The sequence below is a fragment of the Triturus cristatus genome, chromosome 12, assembly GCF_964204655.1.
Source record: "Triturus cristatus chromosome 12, aTriCri1.1, whole genome shotgun sequence".
Lineage (NCBI taxonomy): Eukaryota > Metazoa > Chordata > Amphibia > Caudata > Salamandridae > Triturus > Triturus cristatus.
In genome coordinates this window covers 424,995,187-425,022,837 of record NC_140595.1, presented here as the reverse complement: position 1 = coordinate 425,022,837, position 27,651 = coordinate 424,995,187, and the positions used below count along the sequence as shown (strand labels likewise).

At 48.7% G+C, this 27,651-nt stretch overlaps 1 protein-coding gene across 2 annotated transcripts in view; it reads right to left on the bottom strand.

Annotated features, from left to right (window-relative positions):
- Positions 1–551: 551 nt before the first annotated feature.
- The window catches only part of LOC146776052 (uncharacterized), a 387,820-nt gene continuing 360,720 nt past the window's right edge, over positions 552–27,651 (bottom strand). For both annotated transcript variants that reach the window (XR_014972118.1, XM_085638120.1), the window contains 2 exons: positions 2,299–2,572; positions 552–602 (listed from right to left, as the gene is read on the bottom strand). Coding sequence is in view for 1 of the 2 variants with exons in the window: in XM_085638120.1 (XP_085494246.1) it covers positions 586–602; positions 2,299–2,572 (291 nt within the window). In the remaining variant the exon portion in view is untranslated. The remainder of the gene's footprint in view (positions 603–2,298; positions 2,573–27,651) is intronic.

Sequence of the window (27,651 nt, the reverse complement as noted above, 5' to 3'; positions counted from 1 at the left end):
CCTGATATCGACCCAATTTTGAGCACCTTGGGCTGGGTGGAAGAAGTGACTTTGCTCCCTTAAACCCAAAAACACTAGTATTTGTGTATTCATACATTTTGAAAAAGAATTTCCTGTGACTTTGAATGGGAATCCACCATTTAAAAAAGACCGAAGTGCACTGGTTGGTGCTCACGAGAGGCTTGCATATGATAAGTGGAGACTGAAACAGCAACTTCTAAGAAAGGAGGAAACAATGAGTAAGTAAACATTTAGAGATGCTGAAATATATTGAAAAATTAAAATTTTAGAAACTGATATCAATTTATTTTGTTTCTTTAAATCACAGAACAGTTCCCGCAAAGGCAACCAAGAGAAAAATGTGTACTAAAGTTTTTTAATCAAATGCAATGCAATGATGTACCAGAGATTGCAGAGCTAATCCAGAATTGGAAACAGATGACAGAAAGCACATCTCCAACTGGTGATAAACAAATTAACTCATGTCTGAGTCACCAACGGTGGAGTGGAGTCTCTGTTGTTGACGAAGAAGGAAGAAGGAAGGCCGTTGAGCATATTTCAAAAAGGAGAGGCGGTCTGTGATTTTCATGGGGAGCTAATATCTGCAACAGAAGGAATAAAGATGAATGAGCTGCCAAAGAAAAAAATGAGCAGCTTATTTTTTTTTTATTTATTATAAATTCTTTTTATTAAACATATTCAGCATATTCAACATAGGTACAGTTCCAACAGTTCAATGACAGGGCACACAGCGATACCAAGGTATATAAACATAGGAGGATGATAATTGGAAGTTATGTTGAGGGGGGACTGTCACATTCGGGGTCATCTGGTGGGGTACATATATAGCCACGATATGCGTTCCAGCGAGTCCAGATCCTAGACCACTTTCGGTAATGGGGTGGACTAGATCCTAGAGGGATTCTTGGCATAATGCCTACACAGATGCTAGGTACATTTAGGTACATCTAGTTAGGGAGACATCGTAGGAGTACGCACTTTTATCATGTGTTTCATAAACATGTATATATTCATGATTTCTGAAGATGGTAGAACTCGACCATTCCTTTACTTTCATAGTACTGCTAATCATATATCTCTGCTACTGTCTAATGGTTGTTGCAGCTCATTTATACTGCACTAGAATAACAACCGTTCAATAAATACTTATTCAAATTCCCAGACTGTTTATTCAGTGTATCTCTGAGACAAACTAAGTGAGCACGAATGACTGAGCGAAAGATAGCATATTGTTTCTACGATTCTGAGGGATCAGGATTGTCATGTTCTGAGGTTGCCAATAACTATTCTCTCCCCGATACGAGGAGACTCTAGTGGCACTGTGATCTAGCTAATACAGACAGGCTAACGTCACACACTGGCCGGACCTAGAAAGGAGAATTCTGGTTTTGACATGTAGGCTTTGCCCGCACCAACCACCCCCTACATGAGACAATTTGTTGAGACACAGGTGGCACTTCAATCTCTTAGTCTGGGTGAAATACACAGGGGCTGCATAAATGCAAGATTGGACGCCAAATACCCAAGGTGCGCCTGTCCAAATAATCATGTACAAATGGCCATCATCAGATGATTGTAACAAGACACACAGGCACTGGCCACCGTGAGTATGAACAAGGAAATTCAGGTCAGGCTGTACAGTGGACACTTGTACTACATTTTACGTCAATATACATGGTGCCAGGGGACAATGGCACAGAGCACAACCTATGCTGTAGACACTGAGAGTGTCCACGTTTTGTGATGACACACATGACACCTATGAAAACATGCCCCAGGGGATAGTAGTGGCCACACAACTCCATGGTCCTGAATGGGAATGACTGCAACACACGCCACCATTCCTGCACTATGCGTATCGCACACTCATGCACATCATGTCACAGGCCACAACATAGGATATGCGTGCTGTGAGGCATGACACTTGAGAGACTAACTCCCATGTCTGGACTCAGCATCAGTGCCAACTGACATGGAACCCACATGTACTGAACTGGACAGGGCACAGGCAAGGTCCCAAAACCTGTTACACACCACCCCCACGCATGATGCTACAGGCATAGTTCACGTGGAGAAAGCGCCAGCCTACATTACCTTGTGAAGGAGTGACTACACACAGACCAGGGAACACATTGCAAGGAGGGGAAGGGAGGCAGGAGAGCACCGCTATACTGTGGGTAACTGGATCTGCACAGGACCTTTAAACCCTGGCAGTGTATCCATGCAACTGTGCACTTACAAATGCTGGTGACACACAACAAACACACATGTACCTACCCCTTTCCTGCTGCTGCTTCTCCTGTAAGCGCCTGTCCAAGTCTGGAAATACCACCGCCAGCACACGCTTGTGGATGTGGGTCAGACGGCGGCACCCGCGGTTCTTATGGGTCTCAGGTGAGTCCCTCAGCAGGACCCGTGCGATCCTCCGCGTCCAGCACCGGATATCCTGCCAGCGTTTCCTCACCTGGGCCAGGCGCCGCTTGCGACCATCCGCACTCCTCACGGCACTGACGGCGGTCAACCATATCTGCTTCTTGGCAGAGGCGCCTACCTGTGAGGATGAACAAGTGACACTACATCAATACACCAGGCACATGTCACAGAGAGACATATTGGAACAAATTTGCTGTTTACAACAAGGCATAGTATGCATCCAACGCATTGCACCTTTGTCATAGGGACATGATCCTCTGGGGAAGGGCAAAAGCAGTACGTGCCATTGAAAGTACACAGGTGGAATGAGGGCAATGACACAATCAATGATCGAGGCTCACACTGTGCATCACAAGCTACACCAGGATAATGTGCAGCACCTCAAAGCAGTCACATGCACCAGGCCACTGACGCTAACGCAGCAGAGTACACAGACACACACAGGACATGCACCTGCCATTGCCACATGCAGCGACAAACCTCACTCTGCACATGTGCCACTAGACGGGGGGCTCACAGGTGTGGGGCTGGCCCTGCACATCAGACACACAGCACTGCTCCCTGCTCACATCACATGGGCAGGGTATATCCATCCCTCATGCAGCCCGGGTGCCACACTCCACATATGCACCCACCCTCATGACAGGGGACTTAAACACACACCGATGTCCAGGGTACGAACACATCATGTGGACACTCTCAGCACAGGTACACAGAACTAACACACATCTGTGGTACAGTCACCTGTCACACTGGGCTGACCACACCATAAAATGAGGACTGTAGAGGCTACATTCCCAGGAGGACAAGACAGGCAGAATGTGGCATGCACCATGCAGTGATTGTCACAGTAAACACAATGCAAGTGAGGACGGCAGACATGCACCACAGCATGCACTGGCTGGGAGACATCAGGCATTCCCCCCCGGGACCCCCCCTACAGTACATAGCATGTGTGCCACACCTGGACACAATGCCAGAAGTCACAGTCACAAACAAGGGACACAGTCTGTGCTAGTAGACTCTGCACTCTCCTGATACCCTGGTCGGCCATACAGCAGGGGGTACTGTGGGAGGATCACATCCAGCAAAGCCAGGTTCTCCTCCAGGGTGAAAGGCTGTGACCTCTCCACAGACCTTGACATGGTTCCAGGGAATCAGTAGCAGCAGCTGGGTCGTCGAATACAAAGATGTGCAGGCAAGTGCTCCCTCATGGGACCTGGCTGCCTTATATCTGCCTTGCTGGCCTGTTTCATGCACAGGAGTACAGAGGGATTGGTCACTCACATTTGCATCCTATGTTTCCTCCAATCCCTTCAAACCTAGCACCGCTAGGTTCTTATTGTGTTTTTTTCTTGAGCATGATGTCAACTCCAGAACCACATTGCAACAAAGTAGATTCATTCAAACTGACTACTGCTGTGCACCTGCTTAAAAAAATTCAAACTTTAAACTTGGTCTCCATGACAACCAGCATGCATGTAGGCCTTTATACTTGTCCCTCATGTGTCCCCTATGTAATTTGGAGTTTCACACACAGGTACGGTGCGTACCGGGGCCCTAGGGCACCACAAATGCATAGCAACGGCCCGTACAGGCGTGTGTACGGTCCGTACCACTATGGGTACGCATACGCGAGAACACCCATAGTGACAGTGAGCGTACGCGCGTGTGTACGGTCGTATCACTATGGGTGTTCTCGCGTATGCGTACTCATAGTGGTACGGACCGTACACATGCCTGTACGCTCACTATCACTATGGGTGTGCTAGCGTATGCGTACTCATAGTGGTACAGACCGTACACACGCCTGTACGCTCACTATCACTATGGGTGTGCTCGCGTATGCGTACTCATAGTGATAGTGAGCGTACAGGCGTGTGTACGGTCTGTACCACTATGAGTACGCATACGCGAGCACATCCATAGTGATAGTGAGCGTACAGGCGTGTGTACGGTCCGTATCACTATGAGTACGCATACGCGAGAACACCCAAAGTGGTACGGACCGTACACACGCCTGTACGCTCACTATCACTATGAGTACGCATACGCGAGCACACCCATAGTGATAGTGAGCATACAGGCGTGTGTACGGTCCGTACCACTATGAGTACGCATATGCGAGAACACCCATAGTGGTACAGACCGTACACACGCCTGTACGCTCACTATCACTATGAGTACGCATACGCGAGCACACCCATAGTGATAGTGAGCGTACAGGCGTTTGTACGGTCCGTACCACTATGAGTACGCATACACGAGAACACCCATAGTGAGACTGACTGTACACACGCCTGTACACTCACTATCACTATGGGTACACATACGGCAGCACTCCCATGGTGATAGGGAACGTACATAGGCCCTCTGAGCGAAAGTACGGTGCCTTTCACACATCACAGTGGTGACAGGCAGCACACAGGAAGGAATAGGGCTGACAAACTTGTCCATGGATGGACATCGAGGCATTGTCTGGGCAGTACTACATGTGTGGGGCACAGGTGTGAAAGGCTGTGATGTGGCACATTACTCCTGAGTGGAGAAGGCACCAGATGTATGATGAGATGAGTACAGATGTTATGTGTGACGGTGCAATGTGTGCCAAGCATGGCCTTAACTCCTTTGACATGTGTGCATGTCGTACTGCACACTTGGGATGAGCGTCACTGGCATGGCACAGTCAACAACACACGCAAGTGTCCCCTGATGCCCGCTACTGGGGTTACCACACCAGAAATGTGACTACCCACGGTGCACGATGTGACTATGTCACGGGTACTCATAGTACGGCCCGCGGGCCGTCGGCGGCCCGGCAAGCCTTCCTTGGCGGCCCGCGGACCTTGCAGACATAGTGCCTGTGCCCTGTGCTTGTCAGCGAACACCCCCGGTTACAGCAGCGCGGAGCTGTGAGGCCGGGTGATTCTTTTAAAGGCCATTTACTTGTTAATGAGGCTTTGTTGTATTTCACCTCTTCTTAGCGCCCCTGCATCTCCCCTCTGATTGAGTGGAGATGCAGGGGCGCTAAGAAGAGGTGAAATACAAAAAAGTCTCATTAACAAGTGAATGGTCTTTAAAAGACCTGTGAAGTACTTGGGTGCGGCGGCCGTGTGCGTTCCCTGGAAGCCGTCTCAGCGCGGGGTGAGGTGACAGAGGACAGCAGGGTGAGGTGATGGAGGGCAGCAGGGAGTGAGAGCAGGGGGGTGAGGTGACAGCGGGAGGAAGACAGAGTGCGACAGAGGGAGGGAGAGGGAGGGAGAGACAGGGAGAGGAGGAAGACAGGGAGAGGGGGAAGACAGGGGGAGAGAGAGAGGGAGACAGAGGGAGGGGGAGGGAGGGAGACGGAGGGAGAACGGAGGAGGGAGGGAGGGAGACAAAGTGAGGGAGACAGAGGGAAAGAGAGAGCAATAGAGAGAGGGAGGGAGACGGAGAGAGGGAGGGAGACGGAGAGAGGGAGGGAGAGGGAGGGAGAGGGAGAGAGAGAGGGAGGGAGACGGAGAGGAAGGGAGGGAGAGAGGGAGAGACAAACAGTGAGTGAGAGAAAGGGAGACAAACAGAGTGATGGACGGAGAGAGAGACAGAGAGAAAGGGAGACAAACAGAGTGATGGACGGAGAGAGAGACAGAGAGAAAGGGAGACAAACAGAGTGATGGACGGAGAGAGAGACAGAGAGAAAGGGAGACAAACAGAGTGATGGACGGAGAGAGAGACAGAGAGAAAGGGAGACAAACAGAGTGATGGACGGAGAGATAGATAGATAGGGCGGGAGACAGAGTGAGAGATAGATAGATAGATAGATAGATAGATAGATAGATAGATAGATAGATAGATAGATAGATAGGGCGGGAGACAGAGTGAGAGAGATAGATAGATAGATAGATAGATAGATAGATAGATAGATAGATAGATAGATAGATAGATAGATAGATAGATAGATAGATAGATAGATAGATAGATAGGGCGGGAGACTGAGTGAGAGATAGATAGATAGATAGATAGAGCGGGAGACAGAGTGAGAGATAGATAGATAGATAGGGCGGGAGACAGAGTGAGAGATAGATAGATAGATAGATAGAGCGGGAGACAGAGTGAGAGATAGATAGATAGATAGATAGATAGATAGATAGATAGATAGATAGATAGATAGATAGATAGATAGATAGATAGGGCGGGAGACAGAGTGAGAGATAGATAGATAGATAGAGCGGGAGACAGAGTGATAGATAGATAGATAGATAGATAGATAGATAGATAGATAGATAGATAGATAGATAGATAGATAGATAGATAGATAGAGCGGGAGACAGAGTGATAGATAGATAGATAGATAGATAGATAGATAGATAGATAGATAGATAGATAGATAGATAGATAGATAGATAGATAGATAGATAGATAGATAGATAGATAGATAGATAGATAGATAGAGCGGGAGACAGAGTGATAGATAGATAGATAGATAGATAGAGCTGGAGACAGAGTGATAGATAGATAGATAGATAGATAGATAGATAGATAGATAGAGCGGGAGACAGAGTGATAGATAGATAGATAGATAGATAGATAGATAGATAGATAGATAGATAGAGCGGGAGACAGAGTGATAGATAGATAGATAGATAGATAGATAGAGCGGGAGACAGAGAGATAGATAGATAGATAGATAGATAGATAGATAGATAGATAGATAGATAGATAGATAGGGCGGGAGACAGAGTGAGAGATAGATAGATAGATAGGGCGGGAGGCAGAGTGAGAGATAGATAGATAGGGCGGGAGGCAGAGTGAGAGATAGATAGATAGATAGATAGATAGATAGATAGATAGATAGATAGATAGATATGTGTGCATACCGGGTCCGGTGGCTCAGTGGATGAAGGCGTCCGCTGCAGTGGCCTGTGTTCAACCTCATGGTCATAGTTCTTTTTTGCTCTAGCCCCGCCCCCTCCCCCACTGGCCCCGCCCCCACCGGTGCGGCCCTCAGCCAGAAACCACACTGTAAATTTGGCCCCCGAGAGAAAGTTTGTGAGTACCCATGGACTATGTCATGTATGTGTGGGGGGTGGCCATTTGCTTGATGTTGGAGCTCCCTCAAAAGCATCAGCTGTTGCAGCAACCAACATGTGTCTGTGTGTAGATGTACATGGCACACTGTTCCGCACACCAGGCCACATGTGGTATCGGATGTGAGGTGCGTATGTATGCATGGCACACGTAGTAGCGTAACAAGGACATGTCTGCATCCTCTCTATGAATGTGTGCTGAGTCATTACATGTACACCTTATTGGCAAGGTGTGTGGGCTGTCCTAGTGTAATGTCATGTGACCTGTGGCTCTAGTGTTCCGCTACCAGTCTCTGCAATCGACATCCTACTTCTGCTCATGTGTTGATGTATGTCACTCCTGTGTTGCGTCTGGCTGTTCACTTACACTGGGACACAGCTAATCCCATGCCATGGTATGTGGAGGTTCACAATCTCCGTGTGTAGCTGGGTCTTGGTAGGAGTGTCACCTGGAAGCCATTCGTGTCCAGGGCATGTGGCACATACCTCACTCCGTATGTCGCATATGTGTATTGACAGATTAACATGTGCTCAGCACCCAAAAATTGTTGTAGTAGTGCACTCACTCTTCCTTGTCACTTCCAAATTACTGCAGAGCGCCGCCTCTTCCCCGAGCAATTCCGGACTTGGCTGACATGCGGGAGAATGACTGTATCCGGTGCTACCGCTTCCCCCAACCGTTGATTCTGGAGTTGACGGCGAGGCTGGCACCACACCTGCAACCGCTGCACAGGTATCCTAAGGCACTGACACCCAAGCTGAAGGTAATGGCAGCCCTACATTTTCTTGCCACGGGTACCTTTCAAAATACCATTGCTCATGTTAGTGGCATGTCCCAGAGCATGTTCTGCCGTGTGCTGCATGATTTCTTAGAGGCCATGTTGCTTCACCTGGATGAGTTCATCCATTTCCCAACCCCTGAAATGTTGACTGGTGTCAAGCGTGGATTCTATGCCCTGGGAGGGATGCCCCATGTCATTGGGTCCATAGATGGGACACATGTGGCTTTGGTACCACCACAGGCACAGGAGGTAGCGTACAGGAATCGCAAACACTACCACTCCATCAATGCCCTTGTAGTGTGTCTGTCCAACATGGTGATTTCACATGTCTGTGCTCGTTTTCCAGGATCAGCACACGATGCCTACATCATGAGGCGTAGCAGGGTGCCTGAAAGGATGACGCAGCTGCGCAACGAACGAGCATGTGTTGTTGGTGGGTACACTCCGTCTGTCCTGTATTTTGCGTAGACTTCCAGCACGACCGCTTCTCCTGTCCTACTTATGTCCATGTGCTTTCCATGTAGGGGACGCTGGCTATCCCAACATGCCATGGCTGATCACACCTCTCCGCAACCCCATCACGCCGGCCCAGCTCCGCTACAACACCGCCCATGGCCGGACAAGGCGAGTGATAGAGAGGACATTTGGCCTCCTGAAGAGCCGATTCCGATGCCTCCACAAGACCGGCGGCGCCCTCCCATATGCCCCGGCGAAGGTCTGCAAAATCTTCATGGTCTGCTGCATGCTGCACAACATGGCAGTTGAGAAAGCTGTGCCACTCATCCTGGATCAAGATGATCAGGACCATCCACCCGTGGAGGACGAAGGTCTTGGCAATGGGGCTAGTGATGTGGAGGATGTGGTTCCGCAAGAGGACATCCGGACTCGGCTCATACGCGACTTCTTTGCTTAGTGGTGAGTACCAGTGTCTGTGTGTGCACGCATTGGTCCCCGTGTGGCATGTGTTGCGATGTGTGTGTCCATCTGCATGTATGGCACCTGAGTCAGAGGTGTGTGTGTGGATGTGTCACTGGAGTGATGGTGCCAGTCATAATTGTGACCTAGCATGTTGTCATCCATACATGTGTCGAGTACATGCACATGCAAGTGGCTGTGCTTTTTGTGGCTGACTTCTTGTGTGTCTCTCTTCCCCAGGTACTTGCGCATGCCGTCTGCTGCTTGCATTGTTGTGGCACTGCTATTCCTCATGGACACGTCATCGTGTGCTGACTCAGCGTTACACGCACGGACAAGTTTGGAAGTCTCCTTAGGGTAAGGGATGCATCAGGGGTGTATTGGGTGTGGCAGTTGTTTACGATGTATGCACACTGCCCCTGTCGATGTTTGGTTCCTCTGCAGACATGTCGCATCACCATGGTACACATGACATGCTGCTGGGTACACCTGAATAGATGGTCAGACTTGTTGACAGTCATCAGTGATGGGATTGTGGAATGTGATGATGGCATCAATGTGTGTTACACTGCCCTCGGACACATACGCTTTGCATTGGCTTGACATGGTGTGGGACTTCCACATCAGCGGATCAATGGTGTATGGCAGTCTCTCCGTGAGCAGCAGGGGGTGTTTAGCTGTTAGCCGACACTTGTGTGCCAGTTCCATGGCTATCGTGCATTTGTGCTGCAGAAGGGGGATTCCAGTGTTGGACCCACATGTTACTCCACATGACCCGTTCATGTGTACTCCGAGTTGCCTCTGCAATCCTGAATACATGACTAATAAAGGTATCCCTATGCCTCCAAGGTGCCTATTCTCAGTCAATGCTGGTGTGTTGCCACGGTGCATCCGGCATGTCTGGCATGGTTTTCCGTGACAGTGGCTATGTGTCTATGTGTAGAGTGGCAAGATGCAAGCTGTTTGTGTGGGATTAGACTGTGTATTGTGCATGATGTCCATGACTGTGTGGGTATTGTGACATGTGCCATCCCCATGCATCCAATGTTGGCCAGGCCACCATTCTCTGCATCCACCTGACTCAAGCTTGCAGGTCATGGTTCTGCCACCTGTCCACACATACCTGGGTGCCCCCCAGGACACTCCACATGATCCCTGACCTCTGCGTATGGCTGTCGCTGTACTCAAAATGTCTGTCGGCATGGTTGTGCGGCCACCCCCTCAGCTGGTTGGGCCCATCACGGGTGTGTATGGTGCTCCATGTCTGTCTTGCCTAATACAATGTGACCCATGTGTGTCCTGTGCCAGACTCAGGCCCCAGGGTGTGGATGGTTGAAGTCAAATGAGAACTCAGGCATGGTTAGACTTTACAAGACACATGTAAGGTAATAATGCAAAAGGTAGGCATCTTCTCTTTATGGTGTAACTTTTTATTTTGGTTGGGGTACCGGGGGGGTATGACATGAGGGGCTTTCCGGGTGTGTGGAATCCAAAGTTCACTAGGGGAGTTGGTGTCCTTGCCATTTGAAATCCTCAGAGTCCATGCCACAGTCTTTGTCAACATTGGTCAGACAGTGACCAGTAAGTCCATGTGGCAGAGAATGTCTTTTGCTGCTGTGCTGCTGTTGCTCCAGTGGGCCAGGTGCCAGGCCAGGTGTCCTGGGAGATGGTGCTGTTGCGCCGACCCTCACGGTCTTTTCCGTGGACGACCCGCCCTCCTGCGGGGACCCTCAGAAGCAGGCCGTGATGATGTTTGGGATGCTCCGTCGGATGTCTCCTCCTCCTCCTCATCCCTCCCTGTGGGTGGTGATGTTCTACGCCTGGTGGCACAGGGAGGGTTGCCCATGTTGTCGGCCATCCGACGGAGTGTACTGTGAATTCCCGTGAACACCGTCAAGAGCTCAGCCTGTCCGTCCTCCATCCGCCGTTGGTGTCGCAGTAGATAGGCATGTTGCTCCGCATGTTGTTGGGCCTGCTGTGTCTTGATCTCATCGAGGGTCCCCTTCATCTCGTTGAGGGTGGACACAACCTGGGCCATGCCCGTGGTGTTCTGCCGGTATGTGTCCAGGATGTTGCGGACATGGGAATATACCGGTTCCCCAGCCAACTGGTCAGGCTCGCGCCTCCACCGTCCTCCACTCCCACCACCCCTGCCCACTTGCACCTGGCCTGCCCTTGTGGGCACATCGGGTCTCCGGGACCCCTGAGGGGTGGCATTGGCGTTGTCGCCTGCCTCCTCCTGGGTGCCCGGTACACCGTGTCCCTCTTGGCCAGCCTGGCTGCAATGTGGTGGTGGGGCAGGGATCCTGGGTGTCTCCTGGGATGTGGCAGGAGTGGGGGTGGTGGTTGGCCCAGTTGTACCTGACGCAGGTGCTGCAGGTCGTTGGACACCAGAGGGGCCAGGTTGGTCGGGGTCGGGTTCGTCCACAGAGTGGTGAGAGTCGTCGCTGCCGGTGGCTCCGTCATCCCGCCGAGCCGGGTCCTGTGAGTCTTCCCCCCCAGTGTTGGGGGGTGATCCACGACATTGACCTGTGTGTGAGAGAGACAATGTTAATTTTGTTCCATGCAACATCCATGTTTCATTGGTTTCTAAGTTGGCACATTTCCTCTGGGAATTTGGATATGTCTTGCATTCCACTCACAGTGCACTTGTGCATGGGTATGTCCCTTGGCCACAGCTTTTGCGACTTTACCTATGTGTGGCACAGTCTTACTTGCTGCATCAATTGTGACTGCAGTCAGCAGTGGAGTGGGCAGGTGTGGCGAGCCGTGCATTGGCGCCTTCTGTGTTGCACTGTACGTGGGCACATGGAGTGGTTCCACACACTTAGATAATGCAGGTAGCTGTCGTTGTGCTCGTGCACAGGTTGTGACATGGCCCTGTGTTTTGCCATGGAGAAGAGGGGGGGTTCTGGCACTGGCCACCCTTGTCTACATGCACGCAGTCCACCTGCTGACGAGCAGACATTCCCACAACCCCCAAGGCTGATTTGCTCTCCCTGTATGTCCCTTTCTCGCTCCCTCTCTGTCCCCCTCTCCCTCCCTCTGTGTGTCAGCCTCCTCCCTCTGTCCGTCTCCCTGTGTCTCCCTCCCTCTCTCTCCCCCTCTCCCTCCCTCTGTGTGTTACCCTCTGTCACCTCAGCCCAGCTTCCTAGGCACACACTTTTTGCAGATCTTTGAATGGCCCTTGGCTTGTTCATGTGAGTTTGTTTCTGATCTCTAGGCACCCATTGGGTGTATTGTCTGTGTCTGCGCTGCTGCTGTGGTGGTGTGTGCTGCCACTCTTTCACAGTGTTGGCTGTTCATTAGCTGCTGTCATGTGCAAGAACGTGCCGTCACCCCCATGTGTTAATGCAAGGCATCAGCCATTTGCTGGCAAGTCTTTCCTGTGTGGGGACACACTGTTTGTCTGGCTGTGACCTAGGCCATATGGGCAGGGGGCATGGTTGTCTGCTTCTGAGTTGCACTATATGATTTTTGGGGCCCACACTCCCGCCATCCGGCTTACCGTGTCTTGTGTTGGTGTTTTCTGTGGCCTGTGACTTGGCATTGTCCAGCTGGGTGCATGGGGCATGGTGGCGCCAGTGGCATGTGCATGTTCATGGAGTGTGGTTGAGTCATGCGATGGCTTGGGGTGGTTGCGTGCCTGTTTGTGAGTTTGGTTGTGGATGACGTTCCCCCCATGTGAGGTGAGTTGTTTGTGTACTCACCCGGGTCTCGGAGTCCTTCTAATCCGTCCACTGCCACCACCGGCAGTATGGCCATCACCCTCTCCTCCCAGGGATGGTAGTGTACGGGTCTGCGGGGCGGCCCTCCTCCAGTGACGTTGGCCTGGTTGTGGTCATCGGTCATTTTGGCTCGGACCCTCCTCCGCAGATCGTACCACCTGGCTTGGCATTCATGCCTGGTCCTTCTGGTGTCCGCAACAGCATTCACAGCATCGACAATCGTCTGCCACATGGCTGTTTTTTCAGAAATGCTGGTCTGTCTGACCAATGTTCCAAAGAGGTGTGGCTCGACTCTGAGGATTTCATCGACAAGGACCTCCAACTCTCGGCTAGTGAACTTTGGATTCTTGTTAGTGGGCATGGTGAGGGGTGTGGGTGTGGATGGTGGGGGGGTGTGTGTGGATGGTTGTGGGTGTGTGGGATGTGGTTGTTTGGGTGTGTGTGTGAATGTGATGAGGGGGTGTTTGTGAAGGTGGTTGTGCGAAGGTGTGCAAGTGTAAGGTGTAGTAAACGTTCTAGTATGGTGCTGTAGGTTGTCTGTGGGGTCTGGCAGCAGTGAGTCTGTTGCAAAGGCTCATGGTTTGTGTGTGTGGGCCCTTTTTATTGGTCCATTGGTGGGTGTGGCTGTGTTTGAAGTTTGGGTGGGTGTGTTATAAGGAGTGGTTGTGTTTTGGGCCTCTGTTTGGGATTTTGGCAGTTGCAGGTCAGTAAATGTGTTGTTTTTGTGCTTGTTGGACAAGTTTTGTGGCATTGTGCCATTCGAATGGTGTATTCTTGTGTTGTTTTGCTTTGTCCTGGTTGTGTACGTGCGTTTTTAACGTGTGTACGGTGTGTACTTCGGCCATTTTGTTGTACAGTGCTGTCCTTGTGTCTGGCTTGGTACGACTCGTACAAGCGCAATGTTGTGTGAAGGTGGTGGTGTTGGGGCCTGGGGTGCGCTCCGTACTTAGAATGTTGGGGTGGGGGTACGCTCCATACGTACGCGGGTGAGGGTACGGGTCGTACATACACGGTTGGGGTGGGGGTACGGTACGTACATACACGGTTGGGGTGGGGGTACGGTACGTACATACATGGTTGGGGTGGGGGTACGCTCCATACGTATGCGGGTGAGGGTACGGGTCGTACATACATGGTTGGGGTGGGGGTACAGTACGTACATACACAGTTGGGGTGGGGGTACGCTCCATACATACGCGGGTGAGGGTACGGGTCGTACATACACGGTTGGGGTGGGGGTACGCTCCATACGTACGCGGGTGAGGGTACGGGTCGTACTTACACTGTTGGGGTGGGGGGTACGCTCCATACGTACGCGGGTGAGGGTACGGGTCGTACATACACGGTTGGGGTGGGGGTACGGTACGTACATACACGGTTGGGGTGGGGGTATGCTCCATACGTACGCGGGTGAGGGTACGGGTCGTACATACACGGTTGGGGTGGGGGTACGGGTCGTACATACACTGTTGGGGTGGGGGTACGCTCCATACGTATGCGGGTGAGGGTACGGGTCGTACATACACGGTTGGGGTGGGGGTACGGGTCGTACATACACTGTTGGGGTGGGGGTACGCTCCATACGTACGCGGGTGAGGGTACGGGTCATACATACACGGTTGGGGTGGGGGTACGCTCCATACGTACGCGGGTGAGGGTAGGGGTCGTACATACACGGTTGGGGTGGGGGTACGGGTCGTACATACACTGTTGGGGTGGGGGTACGCTCCATACGTACGCGGGTGAGGGTACGGGTCATACATACACGGTTGGGGTGGGGGTACGGTCCGTACATACACGGTTGGGGTGGGGGTATGCTCCATATGTACGCGGGTGAGGGTACGGGTCGTACATACACGGTTGGGGTGGGGGTATGCTCCATGCATACGCGGGTGAGGGTACGGGTCGTACATACATGGTTGGGGTGGGGGTACGCTCCATGCATACGTGGGTGAGGGTACGGGTCGTACATACACGGTTGGGGTGGGGGTACGCTCCATACATTCACGGGTGGGGGTACGTCTCGTACATACACGGAGGGCTGGGGGGGTGTTGGGCGCGTATGCGGGTAAATGTCTCCATGGTTGCTATGGGAGTTCAGTGCGGACGGTGTTTTTTCCATACGGTTGTAACATCGGACGCACGGGATGGATCGTGATTCCGCGGTCGGACTTCACTTTTCACATTTGTACGGTAAATCGTCCGAGGACGTGTCGGACACAATTTCCGACCCGAGGACGTGTGGGGAATAATTCCCAATGCGGTTCGTATGGACTTTTTACCATGCGAATCGTGATTGGCAGTTTGTACGCCACTTGTACGATTCGTACGATAAAAAGACCTGATACGAGTCGTACGGGGAAATTTTTTACCGGATCGTGATCGGCACCTTGGTGTCCCTGTGTATAGTCCAGTTCAAATCGGTTGCAGGGGCTACCTGCCCCTGCTCTGGCGTGAAACTGGACAAAGGAAATGGGTGCAACCACCCTTCTTTCCAAACCCACCCATAGGTGGGGCCTTAGAGTTAGTTCATCCCCTAAACTTAGTATAACTATAGGAATCCAGTCCCTAAGACTTTAGATTACCCTGGACGAAACTCTGCATCATATATCCTGGACCTTCGATGTTATATCCTGACTAGAAGACTGAAGAAATCTCCCTTGGGGTCAAGGAGTGACTCCCCTGCTTGGCAGGCACCAAAGAAACACCTGACAGGTCTGCATCGCTGAAGCTCCCTACGGATGCCAAAGCGTTTGCATCACTAGAGGTGGATGTCCAGACATCCCCGAGGCTACCCTGAGTCCACAGGAAAGCTGAGGCCCGTGGGTGACGTGGAACTGTGACCCCGGGACACCGTGAACTTTTGCAGCATCACTATCTTCCTGGTCCTCCTTGAAGTTGTGCTTTGGGCTCCAAGTAGCCCCAGCCTTGAGAACCTCCTGCACCAAAGATTGCTAGCCTCCACTCCACGAGTGACCCGTGGGCAAGTTTCAAGTGCGACCGCTCGAGGCTCCTTCTCAATCGCTAGCCCATTGGCTAGTAGGTCTCCACGAAAGCAACTCCTCTTCTAAGTGGGCTTTCCTGGTTGCTCCAGACGTGCCCTGACTTTCCCTCACTGGGTGAGTCCCTCAGACCTTGCTGGTCTGCACCGCAGTCCTTTCTCTGAATTCCTGAGACTTGCCATTGCCAAGGCTTGTTGGGTCCAATCTGGTCGCCGACGCAGCAGCATAAGACAAACTTCGTGGGACTGCTCGAATCCGGCTCGTGGACTTCGTTGACGCCTCCGGACCTCGTGGCTGAAGAGTCAAAACACCCATCAACTCACCTGAAGCACCCGACATCTGTGGGCATTGGTCCATCCTGCCTTCGGTCACTGGCTAGTGACCCAGACTCTGTCCCCTCTGCTTTCAGGTTCCTTACATCCTAGATCCAGGCTTGGATCTCTTCGGACACTTCTCCTCTTCACGGCAGCAGCAGTTCTTTGCAGGCTTCCATTGCAATCGACGACGCAACCTGACACCAAAAGACACCTATGCACCCGGCTTCCCTGGGTGAGGTAACTCGAGTACTCCGGTGCTCCCGTGGGTGCTAGCCCTAGAACTTCTTAAGTCCAAAAGAGTTTGGTCCTGACTCGATTCTAAGTGTCCCTAATCTTTAAATTTCCAACTGCGACATTGCCCATACAAGATAACGGGAACCAACGGTTGTGTTTACGCACTGCATGCAGTACCCGTGGGTCCTCTGTGTCACTACCTTGGGTGGTTCCTTGGGGTCCCAGCGATTCTACAGGCTCTAGGCCTTGTGTCTAGTTCAGTTGTGGTTCTTATACCACTTTTTTGGTATGTGGTTTGGTACGCCTGAGGAAATATGAATTTTATGATCAATTGTGTCCCCTATCTTAGACCCCAACGGCTCCATGTACATGCTACAAGTACATGTATGTTCCCTCCACATCCAGCTATGAAGACGCAAATACATGTGCGTCCAACGTTAACATGTCCTCTTTCAGATCCGCCATGAATGGGTCGGATATTCCGTTCCTAAGTATGCTTGGCCACCGACTTTTTATGGTGCACCTTTCTTATTTCACAGCTCTGGCGAGTAGGCCCTGAATTCTGCCATCGAGCCTTTTTCTGCTTTCTGCCTCTGAAAGCTCCAGCCTGGACTCGCATCTGTATCCATGACCTTTGTTTTACTCCCTGCACGGCTAACGGTGCCCGGCTCAGCCTGTTGCCTGCCAAGACTCTATTCAGCCTTCAAGTTATCTGCTCCGCTCCTCATCCAATACATTCCTGTCTAGTAGTTTAGGTAAACATCTTTCCAGCTACAGAGCAAAGGGCCCGGCCTCACTGTCTCCGTGCAAGTAATTCATAGCTCCTGTTACCATGGAAGGCCCATGCCCCACGCATCTCATGTAGACACATAGACGCTTGTACACGCACTAGCAGTCAGTATAGAATAGACTCTGTCCGAGAGACCTTTCCTTCCCGATAGTATAGTTCTTTAAACACAAGATATTAGATACGATTTAGGATTAGGTTGTCCTGACATCCCAGACTTCTGTCTCCTCATGAAGGGCTCAATGTCAAGTCCCTTTCACCCTCTAGTTACACGTCAATCACACGTCATGCGGCTGCGCGCGCATCTCTGCCAAGTATTTCTGCTGACATTGCAGGATTCTCTTATGGATCCACCCACTTATGATATCATCTTAATGACGTCTCTAGTATACGCCTTTATGCACGCCTATTGTAACGCCTTTTCATTACGTATGTGTATTCTTATCTTTCTTATCCGCTGTTACGCCTACTGCATCTGTCTTTACTGTAAATGCATTTTACTATATTTATGATTGCCTGTCAATAATGTATTGCCTATCCCTTCCTGAACCTTCGTGGTGATGGAATACGATTGCCATGGTTCGAACCATAATTCCTTGTAAGGAATAAAGCCTTTTTAGAACCTCAAATACCACGGATTCTGCCTCTTATTTTTCTGAGTTATTCTTATAGACTTTACCGCATAAAAATAGTACAGGTAATTTAAATATTTACCACACGCCCCTAGGGCCCAAACGTGTATTTGTGCTATTACTGATGATTGCTCACTTGTAACTTAAGTACTTCGAACTCCAGTCTCATAAAGAGACTAGAGGAGTGTATGTTAACCTAAATACATATATTTTAAATATATACCTGGTGTGGTTCTCCATTCATTTGGTCATGCAGGGGGTTATAGAGTGGTAAAACAAGCTGCTTTACATTCCTTTGAGACTTATCCTGAAGGCTGCTCTCCACAGCTACCACTAGGATAGCTTTCTTTAAAGGTTGTTTTTGACCTAATCATCAATAAGGGTCGTTTGGACTGGTGGAAGATGCCCACTCTAACTAGTGGACAGCATATACTAGACCAACTTCTCACAACTCTCTTGTGGAGGGCACAGCCACGGTTCCTCGTCCTCCTAAACATGGCATGAAATGTTCTCGAGAGGATCCCAATGTGCCAGGGACTTCTGACAGATCCTCTCAGGATGGAGCACTCGTTGATTCTAACAGGACAACTGAGCCTCGTGGCTTGGAGAGTTTCAGGGAGCACTGGTGTCTGCCAGGCTTTTTCCACAAGCTCACTTATATATTCAACAAGCCTGGTCATCAAATGCTTTAAAACAATATTCTTCAGCATGGCGCAAATGGATTAGTTGGTGTATTGAACGGGGAACTGATCCCAAGGAGGAGGAATTAAGCTTGATAGTTAATGTTCTGCCGCAATTGGCGGACCCTGGTCTGGCGTATAGGTCGGTGAATAATTAGCGATCAGCTATTTCAGTAGGGCATTCTCCACTGGAAGATATGCCAGTTGGAGATCACCCTTTTGTTTGTAAACTGATGAGAGGGATTCAGATAAATTTTCCCCCCGAACCTAGATATTTCGTTTTGTTGGATGTGAATAAGGTCCTTAAATGTTTGAAAAATTGGCCTTGTAATGAGGACCTGTCCCGTAAATAATTGTCAGCAAAGTTGACGATGTTAGTCTGTTTGAGCTCTTGCAAAAGGCTTTCGAATGTCTTGGCATGTAGAGTATTTTCTCCTTCTTGGATGTCTTTCCCTATTTCTAAACAAACCAAGACTAATAATAGATATGTTTTGTATCCTTCTTTCCCGCATAACCACAATCTTTGCATGGTAAGATGTCTGAAGGAATATGAAGACCGTACAAGGGAGTTTCGTCAACACCTGAGTAGGCAATTGTCAATTGCCTTACACAGACAATTTGGCCAAGTTTCTGCGGGCACCTTAGCTATTTGAATACAATGTTTATTCACTGAGCCTTTGGTGCCCATTCTCTGAGGGGCGCTATGGCCTTAAAATCATTGGGTTACAGATTGGAGGATATCATATCGATGGTGGGTTGATCGTCCTTGTCCACATCGAGAAATTTCTACCATAAGCCTACTGTGGATATAACATCTGTTGTGGGACAGCTTGGAACAAAAATAATCAGAGCCTCCGGTCCTGATATAGAATGTAAAATGTTCTAGCTTACGCATCAAGAATTTTCAATTCTGATAAGGACACAGAGGTGAGGATTATCCCACTTAAAGATTCATGTTGATGTTTTTTGTGATAATGTTATGTTGTTATGTTATAGGTATTTCTAAGCGCTGCAATTACCCGAGGGTGTCCTGGCGCTAACCACTATTCTCTGAGCATTTAAAATAGGAGGCAATGTTACAGGTTAAAAAGCCAGGTTTTCAATCCCCTCCTAAATGTATGGAGGTTGGTGGCATTTCTCAAATATAGGGGAAGGTCATTCCAGGCCTTTGCTGCATAAACAAAGCTTCTCCCCCCCATGAGGCGCTTTTAATGGATGGTACTATCACCAACTTGCCTCCACAGGAGCGAAGGTTTCTTCTGGGTGAGTACCACCTCATTTGCCGTTTCAAGTAGTCTGGGCCTGTGCCTTGTAAACAGTGCATAGAGCTTTAAAACGCACTAGTTTCCTAACCGGCAACCAATTAATTATTTTGATTTCCTTAGTAATAGGGGCAAATTTGGGTGTGCCAGTAAGCAACCTTGCTGCCGCATTTTGCAAAAGTTGCAATTTATTCAAAAAACGTTCCTGTATGTTTAAATAAAGGCTGTTACAATAATCAAGCCTGGACAGAATGAGTGCAGTAACTACAGTCCGCTGCCTATCAGCCAACAAAAAGGGGAGAATTTTCTTAATCATTCTGAATGCATAGGAGGTAGTTGATGCTAATAAATATATATATATATATATATATATATATATATATATGACGAGGATTCCGCCTGGAGCACTCCTGCACACCAACTATCCTGAAGGAGAGCGGGAACAAACGGAAACCGACCCTGATAGCGAGTGAGTAGATTGTTTTATTAAATTCACAGCACCGCCTGCATGACGCGTTTCAGCCTCACCAGAGGCCTTGATCACATGACGCCATGGGAGTTGTGATCCCGCTTTTTAAAGTGCAAAATGCTAATTAATAGAATGACACAATTGGCTGATTCAAACGCTGCATGAATAGACATAGAAAAGTTTCTTAAACATTGGATAACATCACAACAGTGCAGTAATGTCAAAAGCATCTGCGTCAAACAGTTAAAATACTGAAAAACAAATTTCATATGATAAAATTATTATATGATAAAATTATTTCATCATTACTGGCAAGTAACTCATGTTAAAATAACTTGAAACAACATTTTTTGTTGTTTTTTGATTTCGTGCAAGTGTAACAGAAAGCGATAAAGTTGTTTATAACAGAATTGAATATTGATACTTTCCTAAATATACAAAGCGAACAAACAATTTGCAATATTAAGCAGATTACATCAAACCCAAGTGGGTATAATCTAACAAATTTGAGTTAGACGCACCCTGGCAATTTGAACACTGATTTGTCAACCAGCACATCTTGCACAATTACTCATACTTGCCTTAGAGACGCAGTGCAGCCTACAAGCCCTAAAGTAACATGTGAGGTTACTGTGAAGTGCATATATAGGAGCCCTTGTTCTAATCCATGTTTTAACCAATATTCTGACAAGTGTCGAAATATGTCTAGATGCAGAGAAGACATATAAAATACAAAGTATATCAAAAAGATGTATCATCTAAAATTATTAAAACCAACAGTGGGTGGAGGAGGTGTGACCGACAACGCAATGCAGCTTAACACATAGGGAGTCAAATTTGATACAACCCAATTTAAAGGCAAGTAAAGAGGTCTTCACTAGAATTAAGGCCCTGCGGTGTCTTCGTGTCTAGTTCAAGGATATACCTCGTTTCTAGGGCACGAAGCAATGCTTCTCTGTTGCCACCACGTCTTAAAGGGAGCACTGCATCAATGACAAAGAACTTTAATAGTTCACTTTTGTTATTGTGTAGTTCTTTGAAGTGGCGTGCCACCGGATAAGATGCATCACTACCATTGATTGCCCGTATATGCTGGAGTATCCGTTTGTGGACCTGCAACTTGGTACTGCCCACATATTGCAGGCCACACGGACACTCCAGCACATACACCGCGTACTCGGTCTTGCAAGTGAGTGGTTTTATGATGGGACGAGGAATCTCGCAGAACGGGATCGTGAACTGCGTCTTGTTAACTCCCTGTCTACACGCTTTGCAGCTGGGGCATCTTTTGAAGCCTTTACAAGACTGCAACCAGGTTGTATTGGAACCTAACTCAGGACTAGATTTAACTAAAGCATCGCTCATAGAGCGAGATTTCCTGAAGGTGATGTTTGGACTAGCTGCCATTAGATCCCCAATGACAGGGTCATTACAAACCAAGCTCCAATTTTTCTTCAGAATTTTTCTGAGTGCTTGGTGTTGACGATTGTATGTCCAGATCAATCTAACTGGTTCCCTGGTGTGAATAGGTGTAGCAATTGATCCCTTGTTGATCAGGGTCTCCTCTCTAGACAAGCAGTTAGCCTTGCGTATGGCATTGTCAATCGTTGAAACAGAGTAGCCCCTCGCTAGGAAACGTGATTTACTCAAATTCTGTGCCGCTAGGCAATCATACTCTGTGCTACAGATGCGCCTGATAAGCAGCATCTCCCTGTAGGGAATGCTGCGAATAAGATGCACAGGATGGTGACTTGTGGCATGGGGAACCGTATTACCCGCGGTGGGTTTCCTAAAGAGGCGTGTATTGAGTTTGCCATAATCAATAAAGATTTCAACATCCAAGAAGAACACTCTATCTTGACTAATATCTGAGGTAAAGCTAAGATTAAGGGTGTTAGAATTGATAACCTCGATAAAGTCAAGGATCTGCTGTTTTGTGCCTTGCCAAACCATGAAAATATCATCTATAAAACGATACCAATGGATTACATGTTTTGACAGGATATCATGATGTTGACCATAGAGGACCAGCTCCTCCCAGTAGCCCATATGGAGACAGGCATAACTGGGAGAAAAGCTGGCCCCCATGGCAACACCTCTGACCTGCTGAAAGAATTGATTGCCAAACATAAAGAAATTGTTGTGCAGGCAAAAGGAAATCATAGCTAACAACATTTTGTTGTGATTGACCATATGTAGAGGTCGGGTCCCCAGATAGTGCTGGACAGCTTTTACACCATCAGAATGATGGATGCTGGTGTAGAGGGAGGTTACATCCAGTGTAACCAACCAAAACGTGGGGTCCCACTTAAACCCGGCTATTTTCCTTAAAAAATCGCTTGTATCCTGCACATATGATGGCAAAGTCTTAACATGTTCCTGCAAAAAGGCATCAATATATACAGAGGTATTCTCACAAAGTCCACCTCGTGCCGAGATGATTGGCCTGCCTGATGGCTTCTCAGAGTTCTTATGTATCTTAGGAATAAAATACATGACAGGAATTACTGGAAAGTCATTTTTAAGAAATTTCAGTTCATCTTGACTTAGTAATCCTGTGCTCCTCCAGGCAACAAGATGGGAATAGAATTCAGTTCTGGCTACCTTCACTGTAGCTGCATCACAGCGTCTGTAACAAAGGGAATCATTAAGTTGACTATGGGCTTCCTCCAGATATAGGTCCCTGGGCCAAAGCACTGCATTACCCCCCTTGTCAGATTGACGTATGATGATGTTATTATCGGCTTGCAATTTGCTGACAAGTTGGAAGTAGCAATTGTTCCGTGCTGTGTATTTAAATTTTTCACGCAGGGTAGATGAGTATAGTTTTTTGATCCCTGAGACAGAAAGTTCGTGAAAAATATCGATGTTATCATGCAGCATCAAAGGCGTGAAGGTAGATTTAGGTTTGAATTTGGTATGACCAGGCACATTCAGGGTTAGGTGTTCTTCCGTGAAATCAGAACTAGAGCCCTCATACCTCAACTGCTGAAGGTCTTGCATTAGATCCAAATCGTTATCAATCAATCCTTGTTGCACATCCAACATAGGTGTAAGACATGGTCTCTGAATGTTAGGATTGAGTAGAAAGTGCTTCTGCAGCATTAACTTACGGATCAATTTATATAAATCGATCCGGGTTTTAGAGTAGTTAAAGTTGCTACCTGGGCTGAACGAGAGACCAAGATGTAAAATGTTGATCTCAGCTGGACTAAGTTGCGTGCTAGTAAGGTTAACAACAGATGATGATTCTATGGACTCTGTAACTTGATGTGGTACTATAGTTACTTGTTCCATCTCTTGTTGTTTTTCCTTTTTGGCCTGGTGTTTGCGGTGTGCTTGTCGTCGCAATCTGCGCTTTTGGTTGAGTCTTTGGCGCTGTTGGGATTTTGCCTTCTGGGTCTCAAGGAAAAAAACATAGGTTTCAGGGGTGTTATAGTTAGCTGGACTTTTCACTTGTACATTTGAGATGTCATCAGTGATGTCATGAGTGATGTCACTGACCATGTCATGAGTGATGTAATATGTGACGTCATCAGCAGTGCATTGCGGGCGGGCGAGTTATAGTTAGCTGCACTAACTATAACGGGGGAATTTCAATGGTTTTGTACAAGTGAAAAGTCCAGCTAACTATAACACCCCTGAAACCTATGTTTTTTTCAGTGAATTTCTGAGGTTTTTTAAATGCTAATTCCTAACTATAACATTGCCTGAAACCTATGGTTTTTTCTGTGAATTTCAAAGGTTTTTTAAATGCTAATTTCTAACTATGCCTACAGAGATAGGACATGTGAAGAAAGAAGAAAAAATGCACAGAAAGAAAAAAAAGAAGTGCAGAAAGAAGCAACAAAAGTCCTCAAAGACGAAGAAAAGTGCAGGAAGAAGGATAACGTGCAGAAAGAACAAAAAGAAGAGCAGAAAGAAGCCTTGTTGCAAAATCATCCTGTACCCTCAACTTTTTCAGATGGATACTGGTGGTAACTGAGTCTGACTAACCAGTCCTAGAGCCAGTGCTATGTTAAAAGACACTTAGAATACAGTGAAAACACCTACATACACTAGGGAACATTATGCGTTGGGGTCCCCCTGTGATTAGCATGACCTCCTCTGTAAGCCCCTAGTATATAATAGGGCATGGGGATTAAAACTACCTCTTAAAACAGGCCACAGGGCGTTTTTGCACACGTTACCTCAGGCCCCGTCCCCTCCCTTCACCACTGTGTAAACACGCCCTGTGTCCGTTTTTAGTTGGGAGATTAAGTTCATTTGTATCCTGAGGGTCCCTAGGGTCCAACTAGCCCACTAGGTACCTCCAGTAAGTGCCACAGAGCTGCGTTGCAGAGAGGTGTAAAAAGGGGCTTGGCCTGGACCACCTCTCTGCAATGCAGCTCAGTGGCGCTTACTGGAAGCACTTGGTGGGCTAGTTAGCCCCCAGGGGCCCTCAGTATTGAAGGGAAATTATATCCCCAATTTAAAACGTGCCATAGTGCGTGTTTGCACACGTCACCTCAGGCCCCGTCCCCTCCCTTCACCACTGTGTAAACGCGCCCTGTGGCTGTTCTAAGTTGAGAGATTAAGTCCCCTTGAATCCTAAGGGTCCCTAGGGTCAAACTAGACCACTAGGTACCTCCAGTAAGCGCCACAGAGCTGCGTTGCAGAGAGGTGTAAAAAGGGGCTTGGCCTCAGAACACCTGTCTGCAGCGCAGCTCCCTGGCGCATACTGGAGATGCCTGTTGGGGGCGCGTTTGCAGAGTGCTGCACGGAGGGGGCATGGCCTCCGGCACGATGCCAGTCTTTTATTTATTTTAATTTTTTAAGAAGGGGGGCTGTGTGGTTCCCCTTCTAATTCTAATTTATTGGCCCTGATGACCCCTTCCCCCAGGGCCTGTCTCCTAATTATATTTTTTTGACCCCAATCCCCAGGGCCGGCCACTGTTTTTTATTATTTTAAAAAAATATATATTTATAGACACACCTAGGACATGCTGGACAAACCGTACGTACCTATCACCATGACGATTTGCGTGATATTCATTAAAAGGTGACTATGCATACAATGAATCCACGTGGAATGTATTTACACCACTAGTGAAGCTCTGACATGTCTGATGCCCTACCGTGCCTAATCCCGGTAGACACCCTTGTCGTTTATTTATACAAACATGGGTAGCTATTGACGGGCACATTTAATACACATGCACACCAAGCCATTCAAAGGGGATTCGACAAACATTCGATCAAAACTATGCAATAAACCCCCTTCACGGTTAATAAAACACACATCCACTGCCGGATGTGTAATACTTTTTATTTTACTCTCTGGAAAGGGGACGAACATCACTTGAGAGTCACAGCGCGCTCCTGACAGAGCCCAATGCTGTGTTACACCCACCATTGCCTGCTGAGTGCCACACACCTCTGTGTTGTATTCCACTAGCTAGTGCATATGCTATGACACTCTCTAGCCCATGTGCACTGTAACACCACCCCGTGAAGATGTCATGCCACACTTGTCTTCGCACGGGTTATATTGCCCCATCTAACGTGCCTTCCTCGATGCCTATGTTATAACGCACAGTGCTATGCCATACATATTACAATCTGGGATCCATATCTTTGTCACAGTGCATATGCAACGTTACACTCCCCAGCACATATTTTATATGACAACTTTAGAGACTAGTTAGGTTACACAACACTGCCCTGTGCATATTACACTCCAAGGCGCATATCGCATAGCACGCGCTAGTGCCTGTGCTATCTCGCGCTCTCCAATGAATCTGTCATTGCGCACAATGTATTGCATATTATATTTCACGTCCGGTTCATCTTATATCACACTTTTTGGTGCATAGTTTATACCATACACTATATCTAGTTTTCATTTTCAATCGTGCTCTCAGGACTATGTTCTATATAACACTGTGTTCACCTACCCTTTTCACGGGCATTACATTTTGCGATAGGGCGTGGAGGGTCTGTGGGTGTTTCTGCCAAGTGAGCCCGGAGTCACAGTCACAAACGTCCTCTTCTTCCTGAATAAAAGTGAGATTATGCTGCATACTTGTTCATATTTTAAGTAGTTCGCACAGACACAATGTTTTAAAAACAATAACATTCCTAATACCCGCCTTCTCTGAACAGTTAGCTTGCTGCTCCACCCCCCTCCTCCCTATCCTCTGTTGTGTGAATCCATGGACTAGCCTCCTCCCTCCTGCCATGCATGGTCTGATGTGCTGCCACTGCCCTCAATTTAGTATGATGTACCAGTCCACTACTCCTGCCCTCCATTGCCCAATTCTATGCCCCATCATTGACCTCCTGCTTAAACTCTGTGCTTAGCTTGCCTCCCCTATTCTCCTTCCCCCTGCCCTCCGATGTCTTTGTGCATGCCCCTGCTCCATCCTTTTTGCCCACCATGTTCCATGGACCTGGCACTATCTATCTACTCTGAGTGTTCTGTTGAGCTGCCACTCCCTTCCCACCTGCCTAGCATTGTCAGATGACTGTAACCTGTCCCTGCCACCTCCACCCTGCCTGTCCAAATGCCATGCCCCTATCCTCTTCCTCCCTTCCTACATGGTCCATTGTACTGCCACACCCTTCTGCCCTCCCTGGTCTGTTGTGCTGCAACTGCTCCTCCTGCCTGCCCCGTGTGGTCTGTTGTGAGGCCCCTTCCCCTGAACGTTCTTGTCTGTGCACAGGTCCTGACCCTCCCTTCTATCCTCCATCGTCCTTTGTGCATGCCCCTGCACCCTCCTTCTTGCCCATCATAGCCATTGTGCTGCCACTAACCCTCCCACTTGCCATGCATGGTCTTCTGTGCTGCCATGGCCCCTCCCACCTTCCCTGTGTGGTCAGTTAGCTGCCCCTGACCCCCTCCCACCTTCCCTCCATGGTCTGTGTGTATGCCATCACAGTCTCACTGTTGCTCTTCATGGTGTGTCTTGCTTCTAGTGCCCATCCTGCCTGACCTCCATGGCTATCTTGCTGCTCCTGCCCTGCCCCCTTGCCCCCAGCCCTCTGTTTACATGTGCAGACCCCTACTCCCTCCCTCCTGGCTTGTCTGTTCCATTGTAATGCCCCTGATCCATCCCTCCTGCCCTATATGGTCTGTTATGCTGCAGCTTTCTCTCCTGTCTGTCCATTATGGTCAGCTAGCTACCATTGCCTCTTGCCCCTCTGTTCTCTGTTGTCCATATGCATGGTCCTGTCCCCTCCCTCTTGCTTTCTATGGATTGTTGTGCTGCACTCCCGTCCTGCATGCCCTGTGTGGTGTATTGTGCTGCTGCAAACCCTGATGCCTGCCCTGGAGGATCAGTT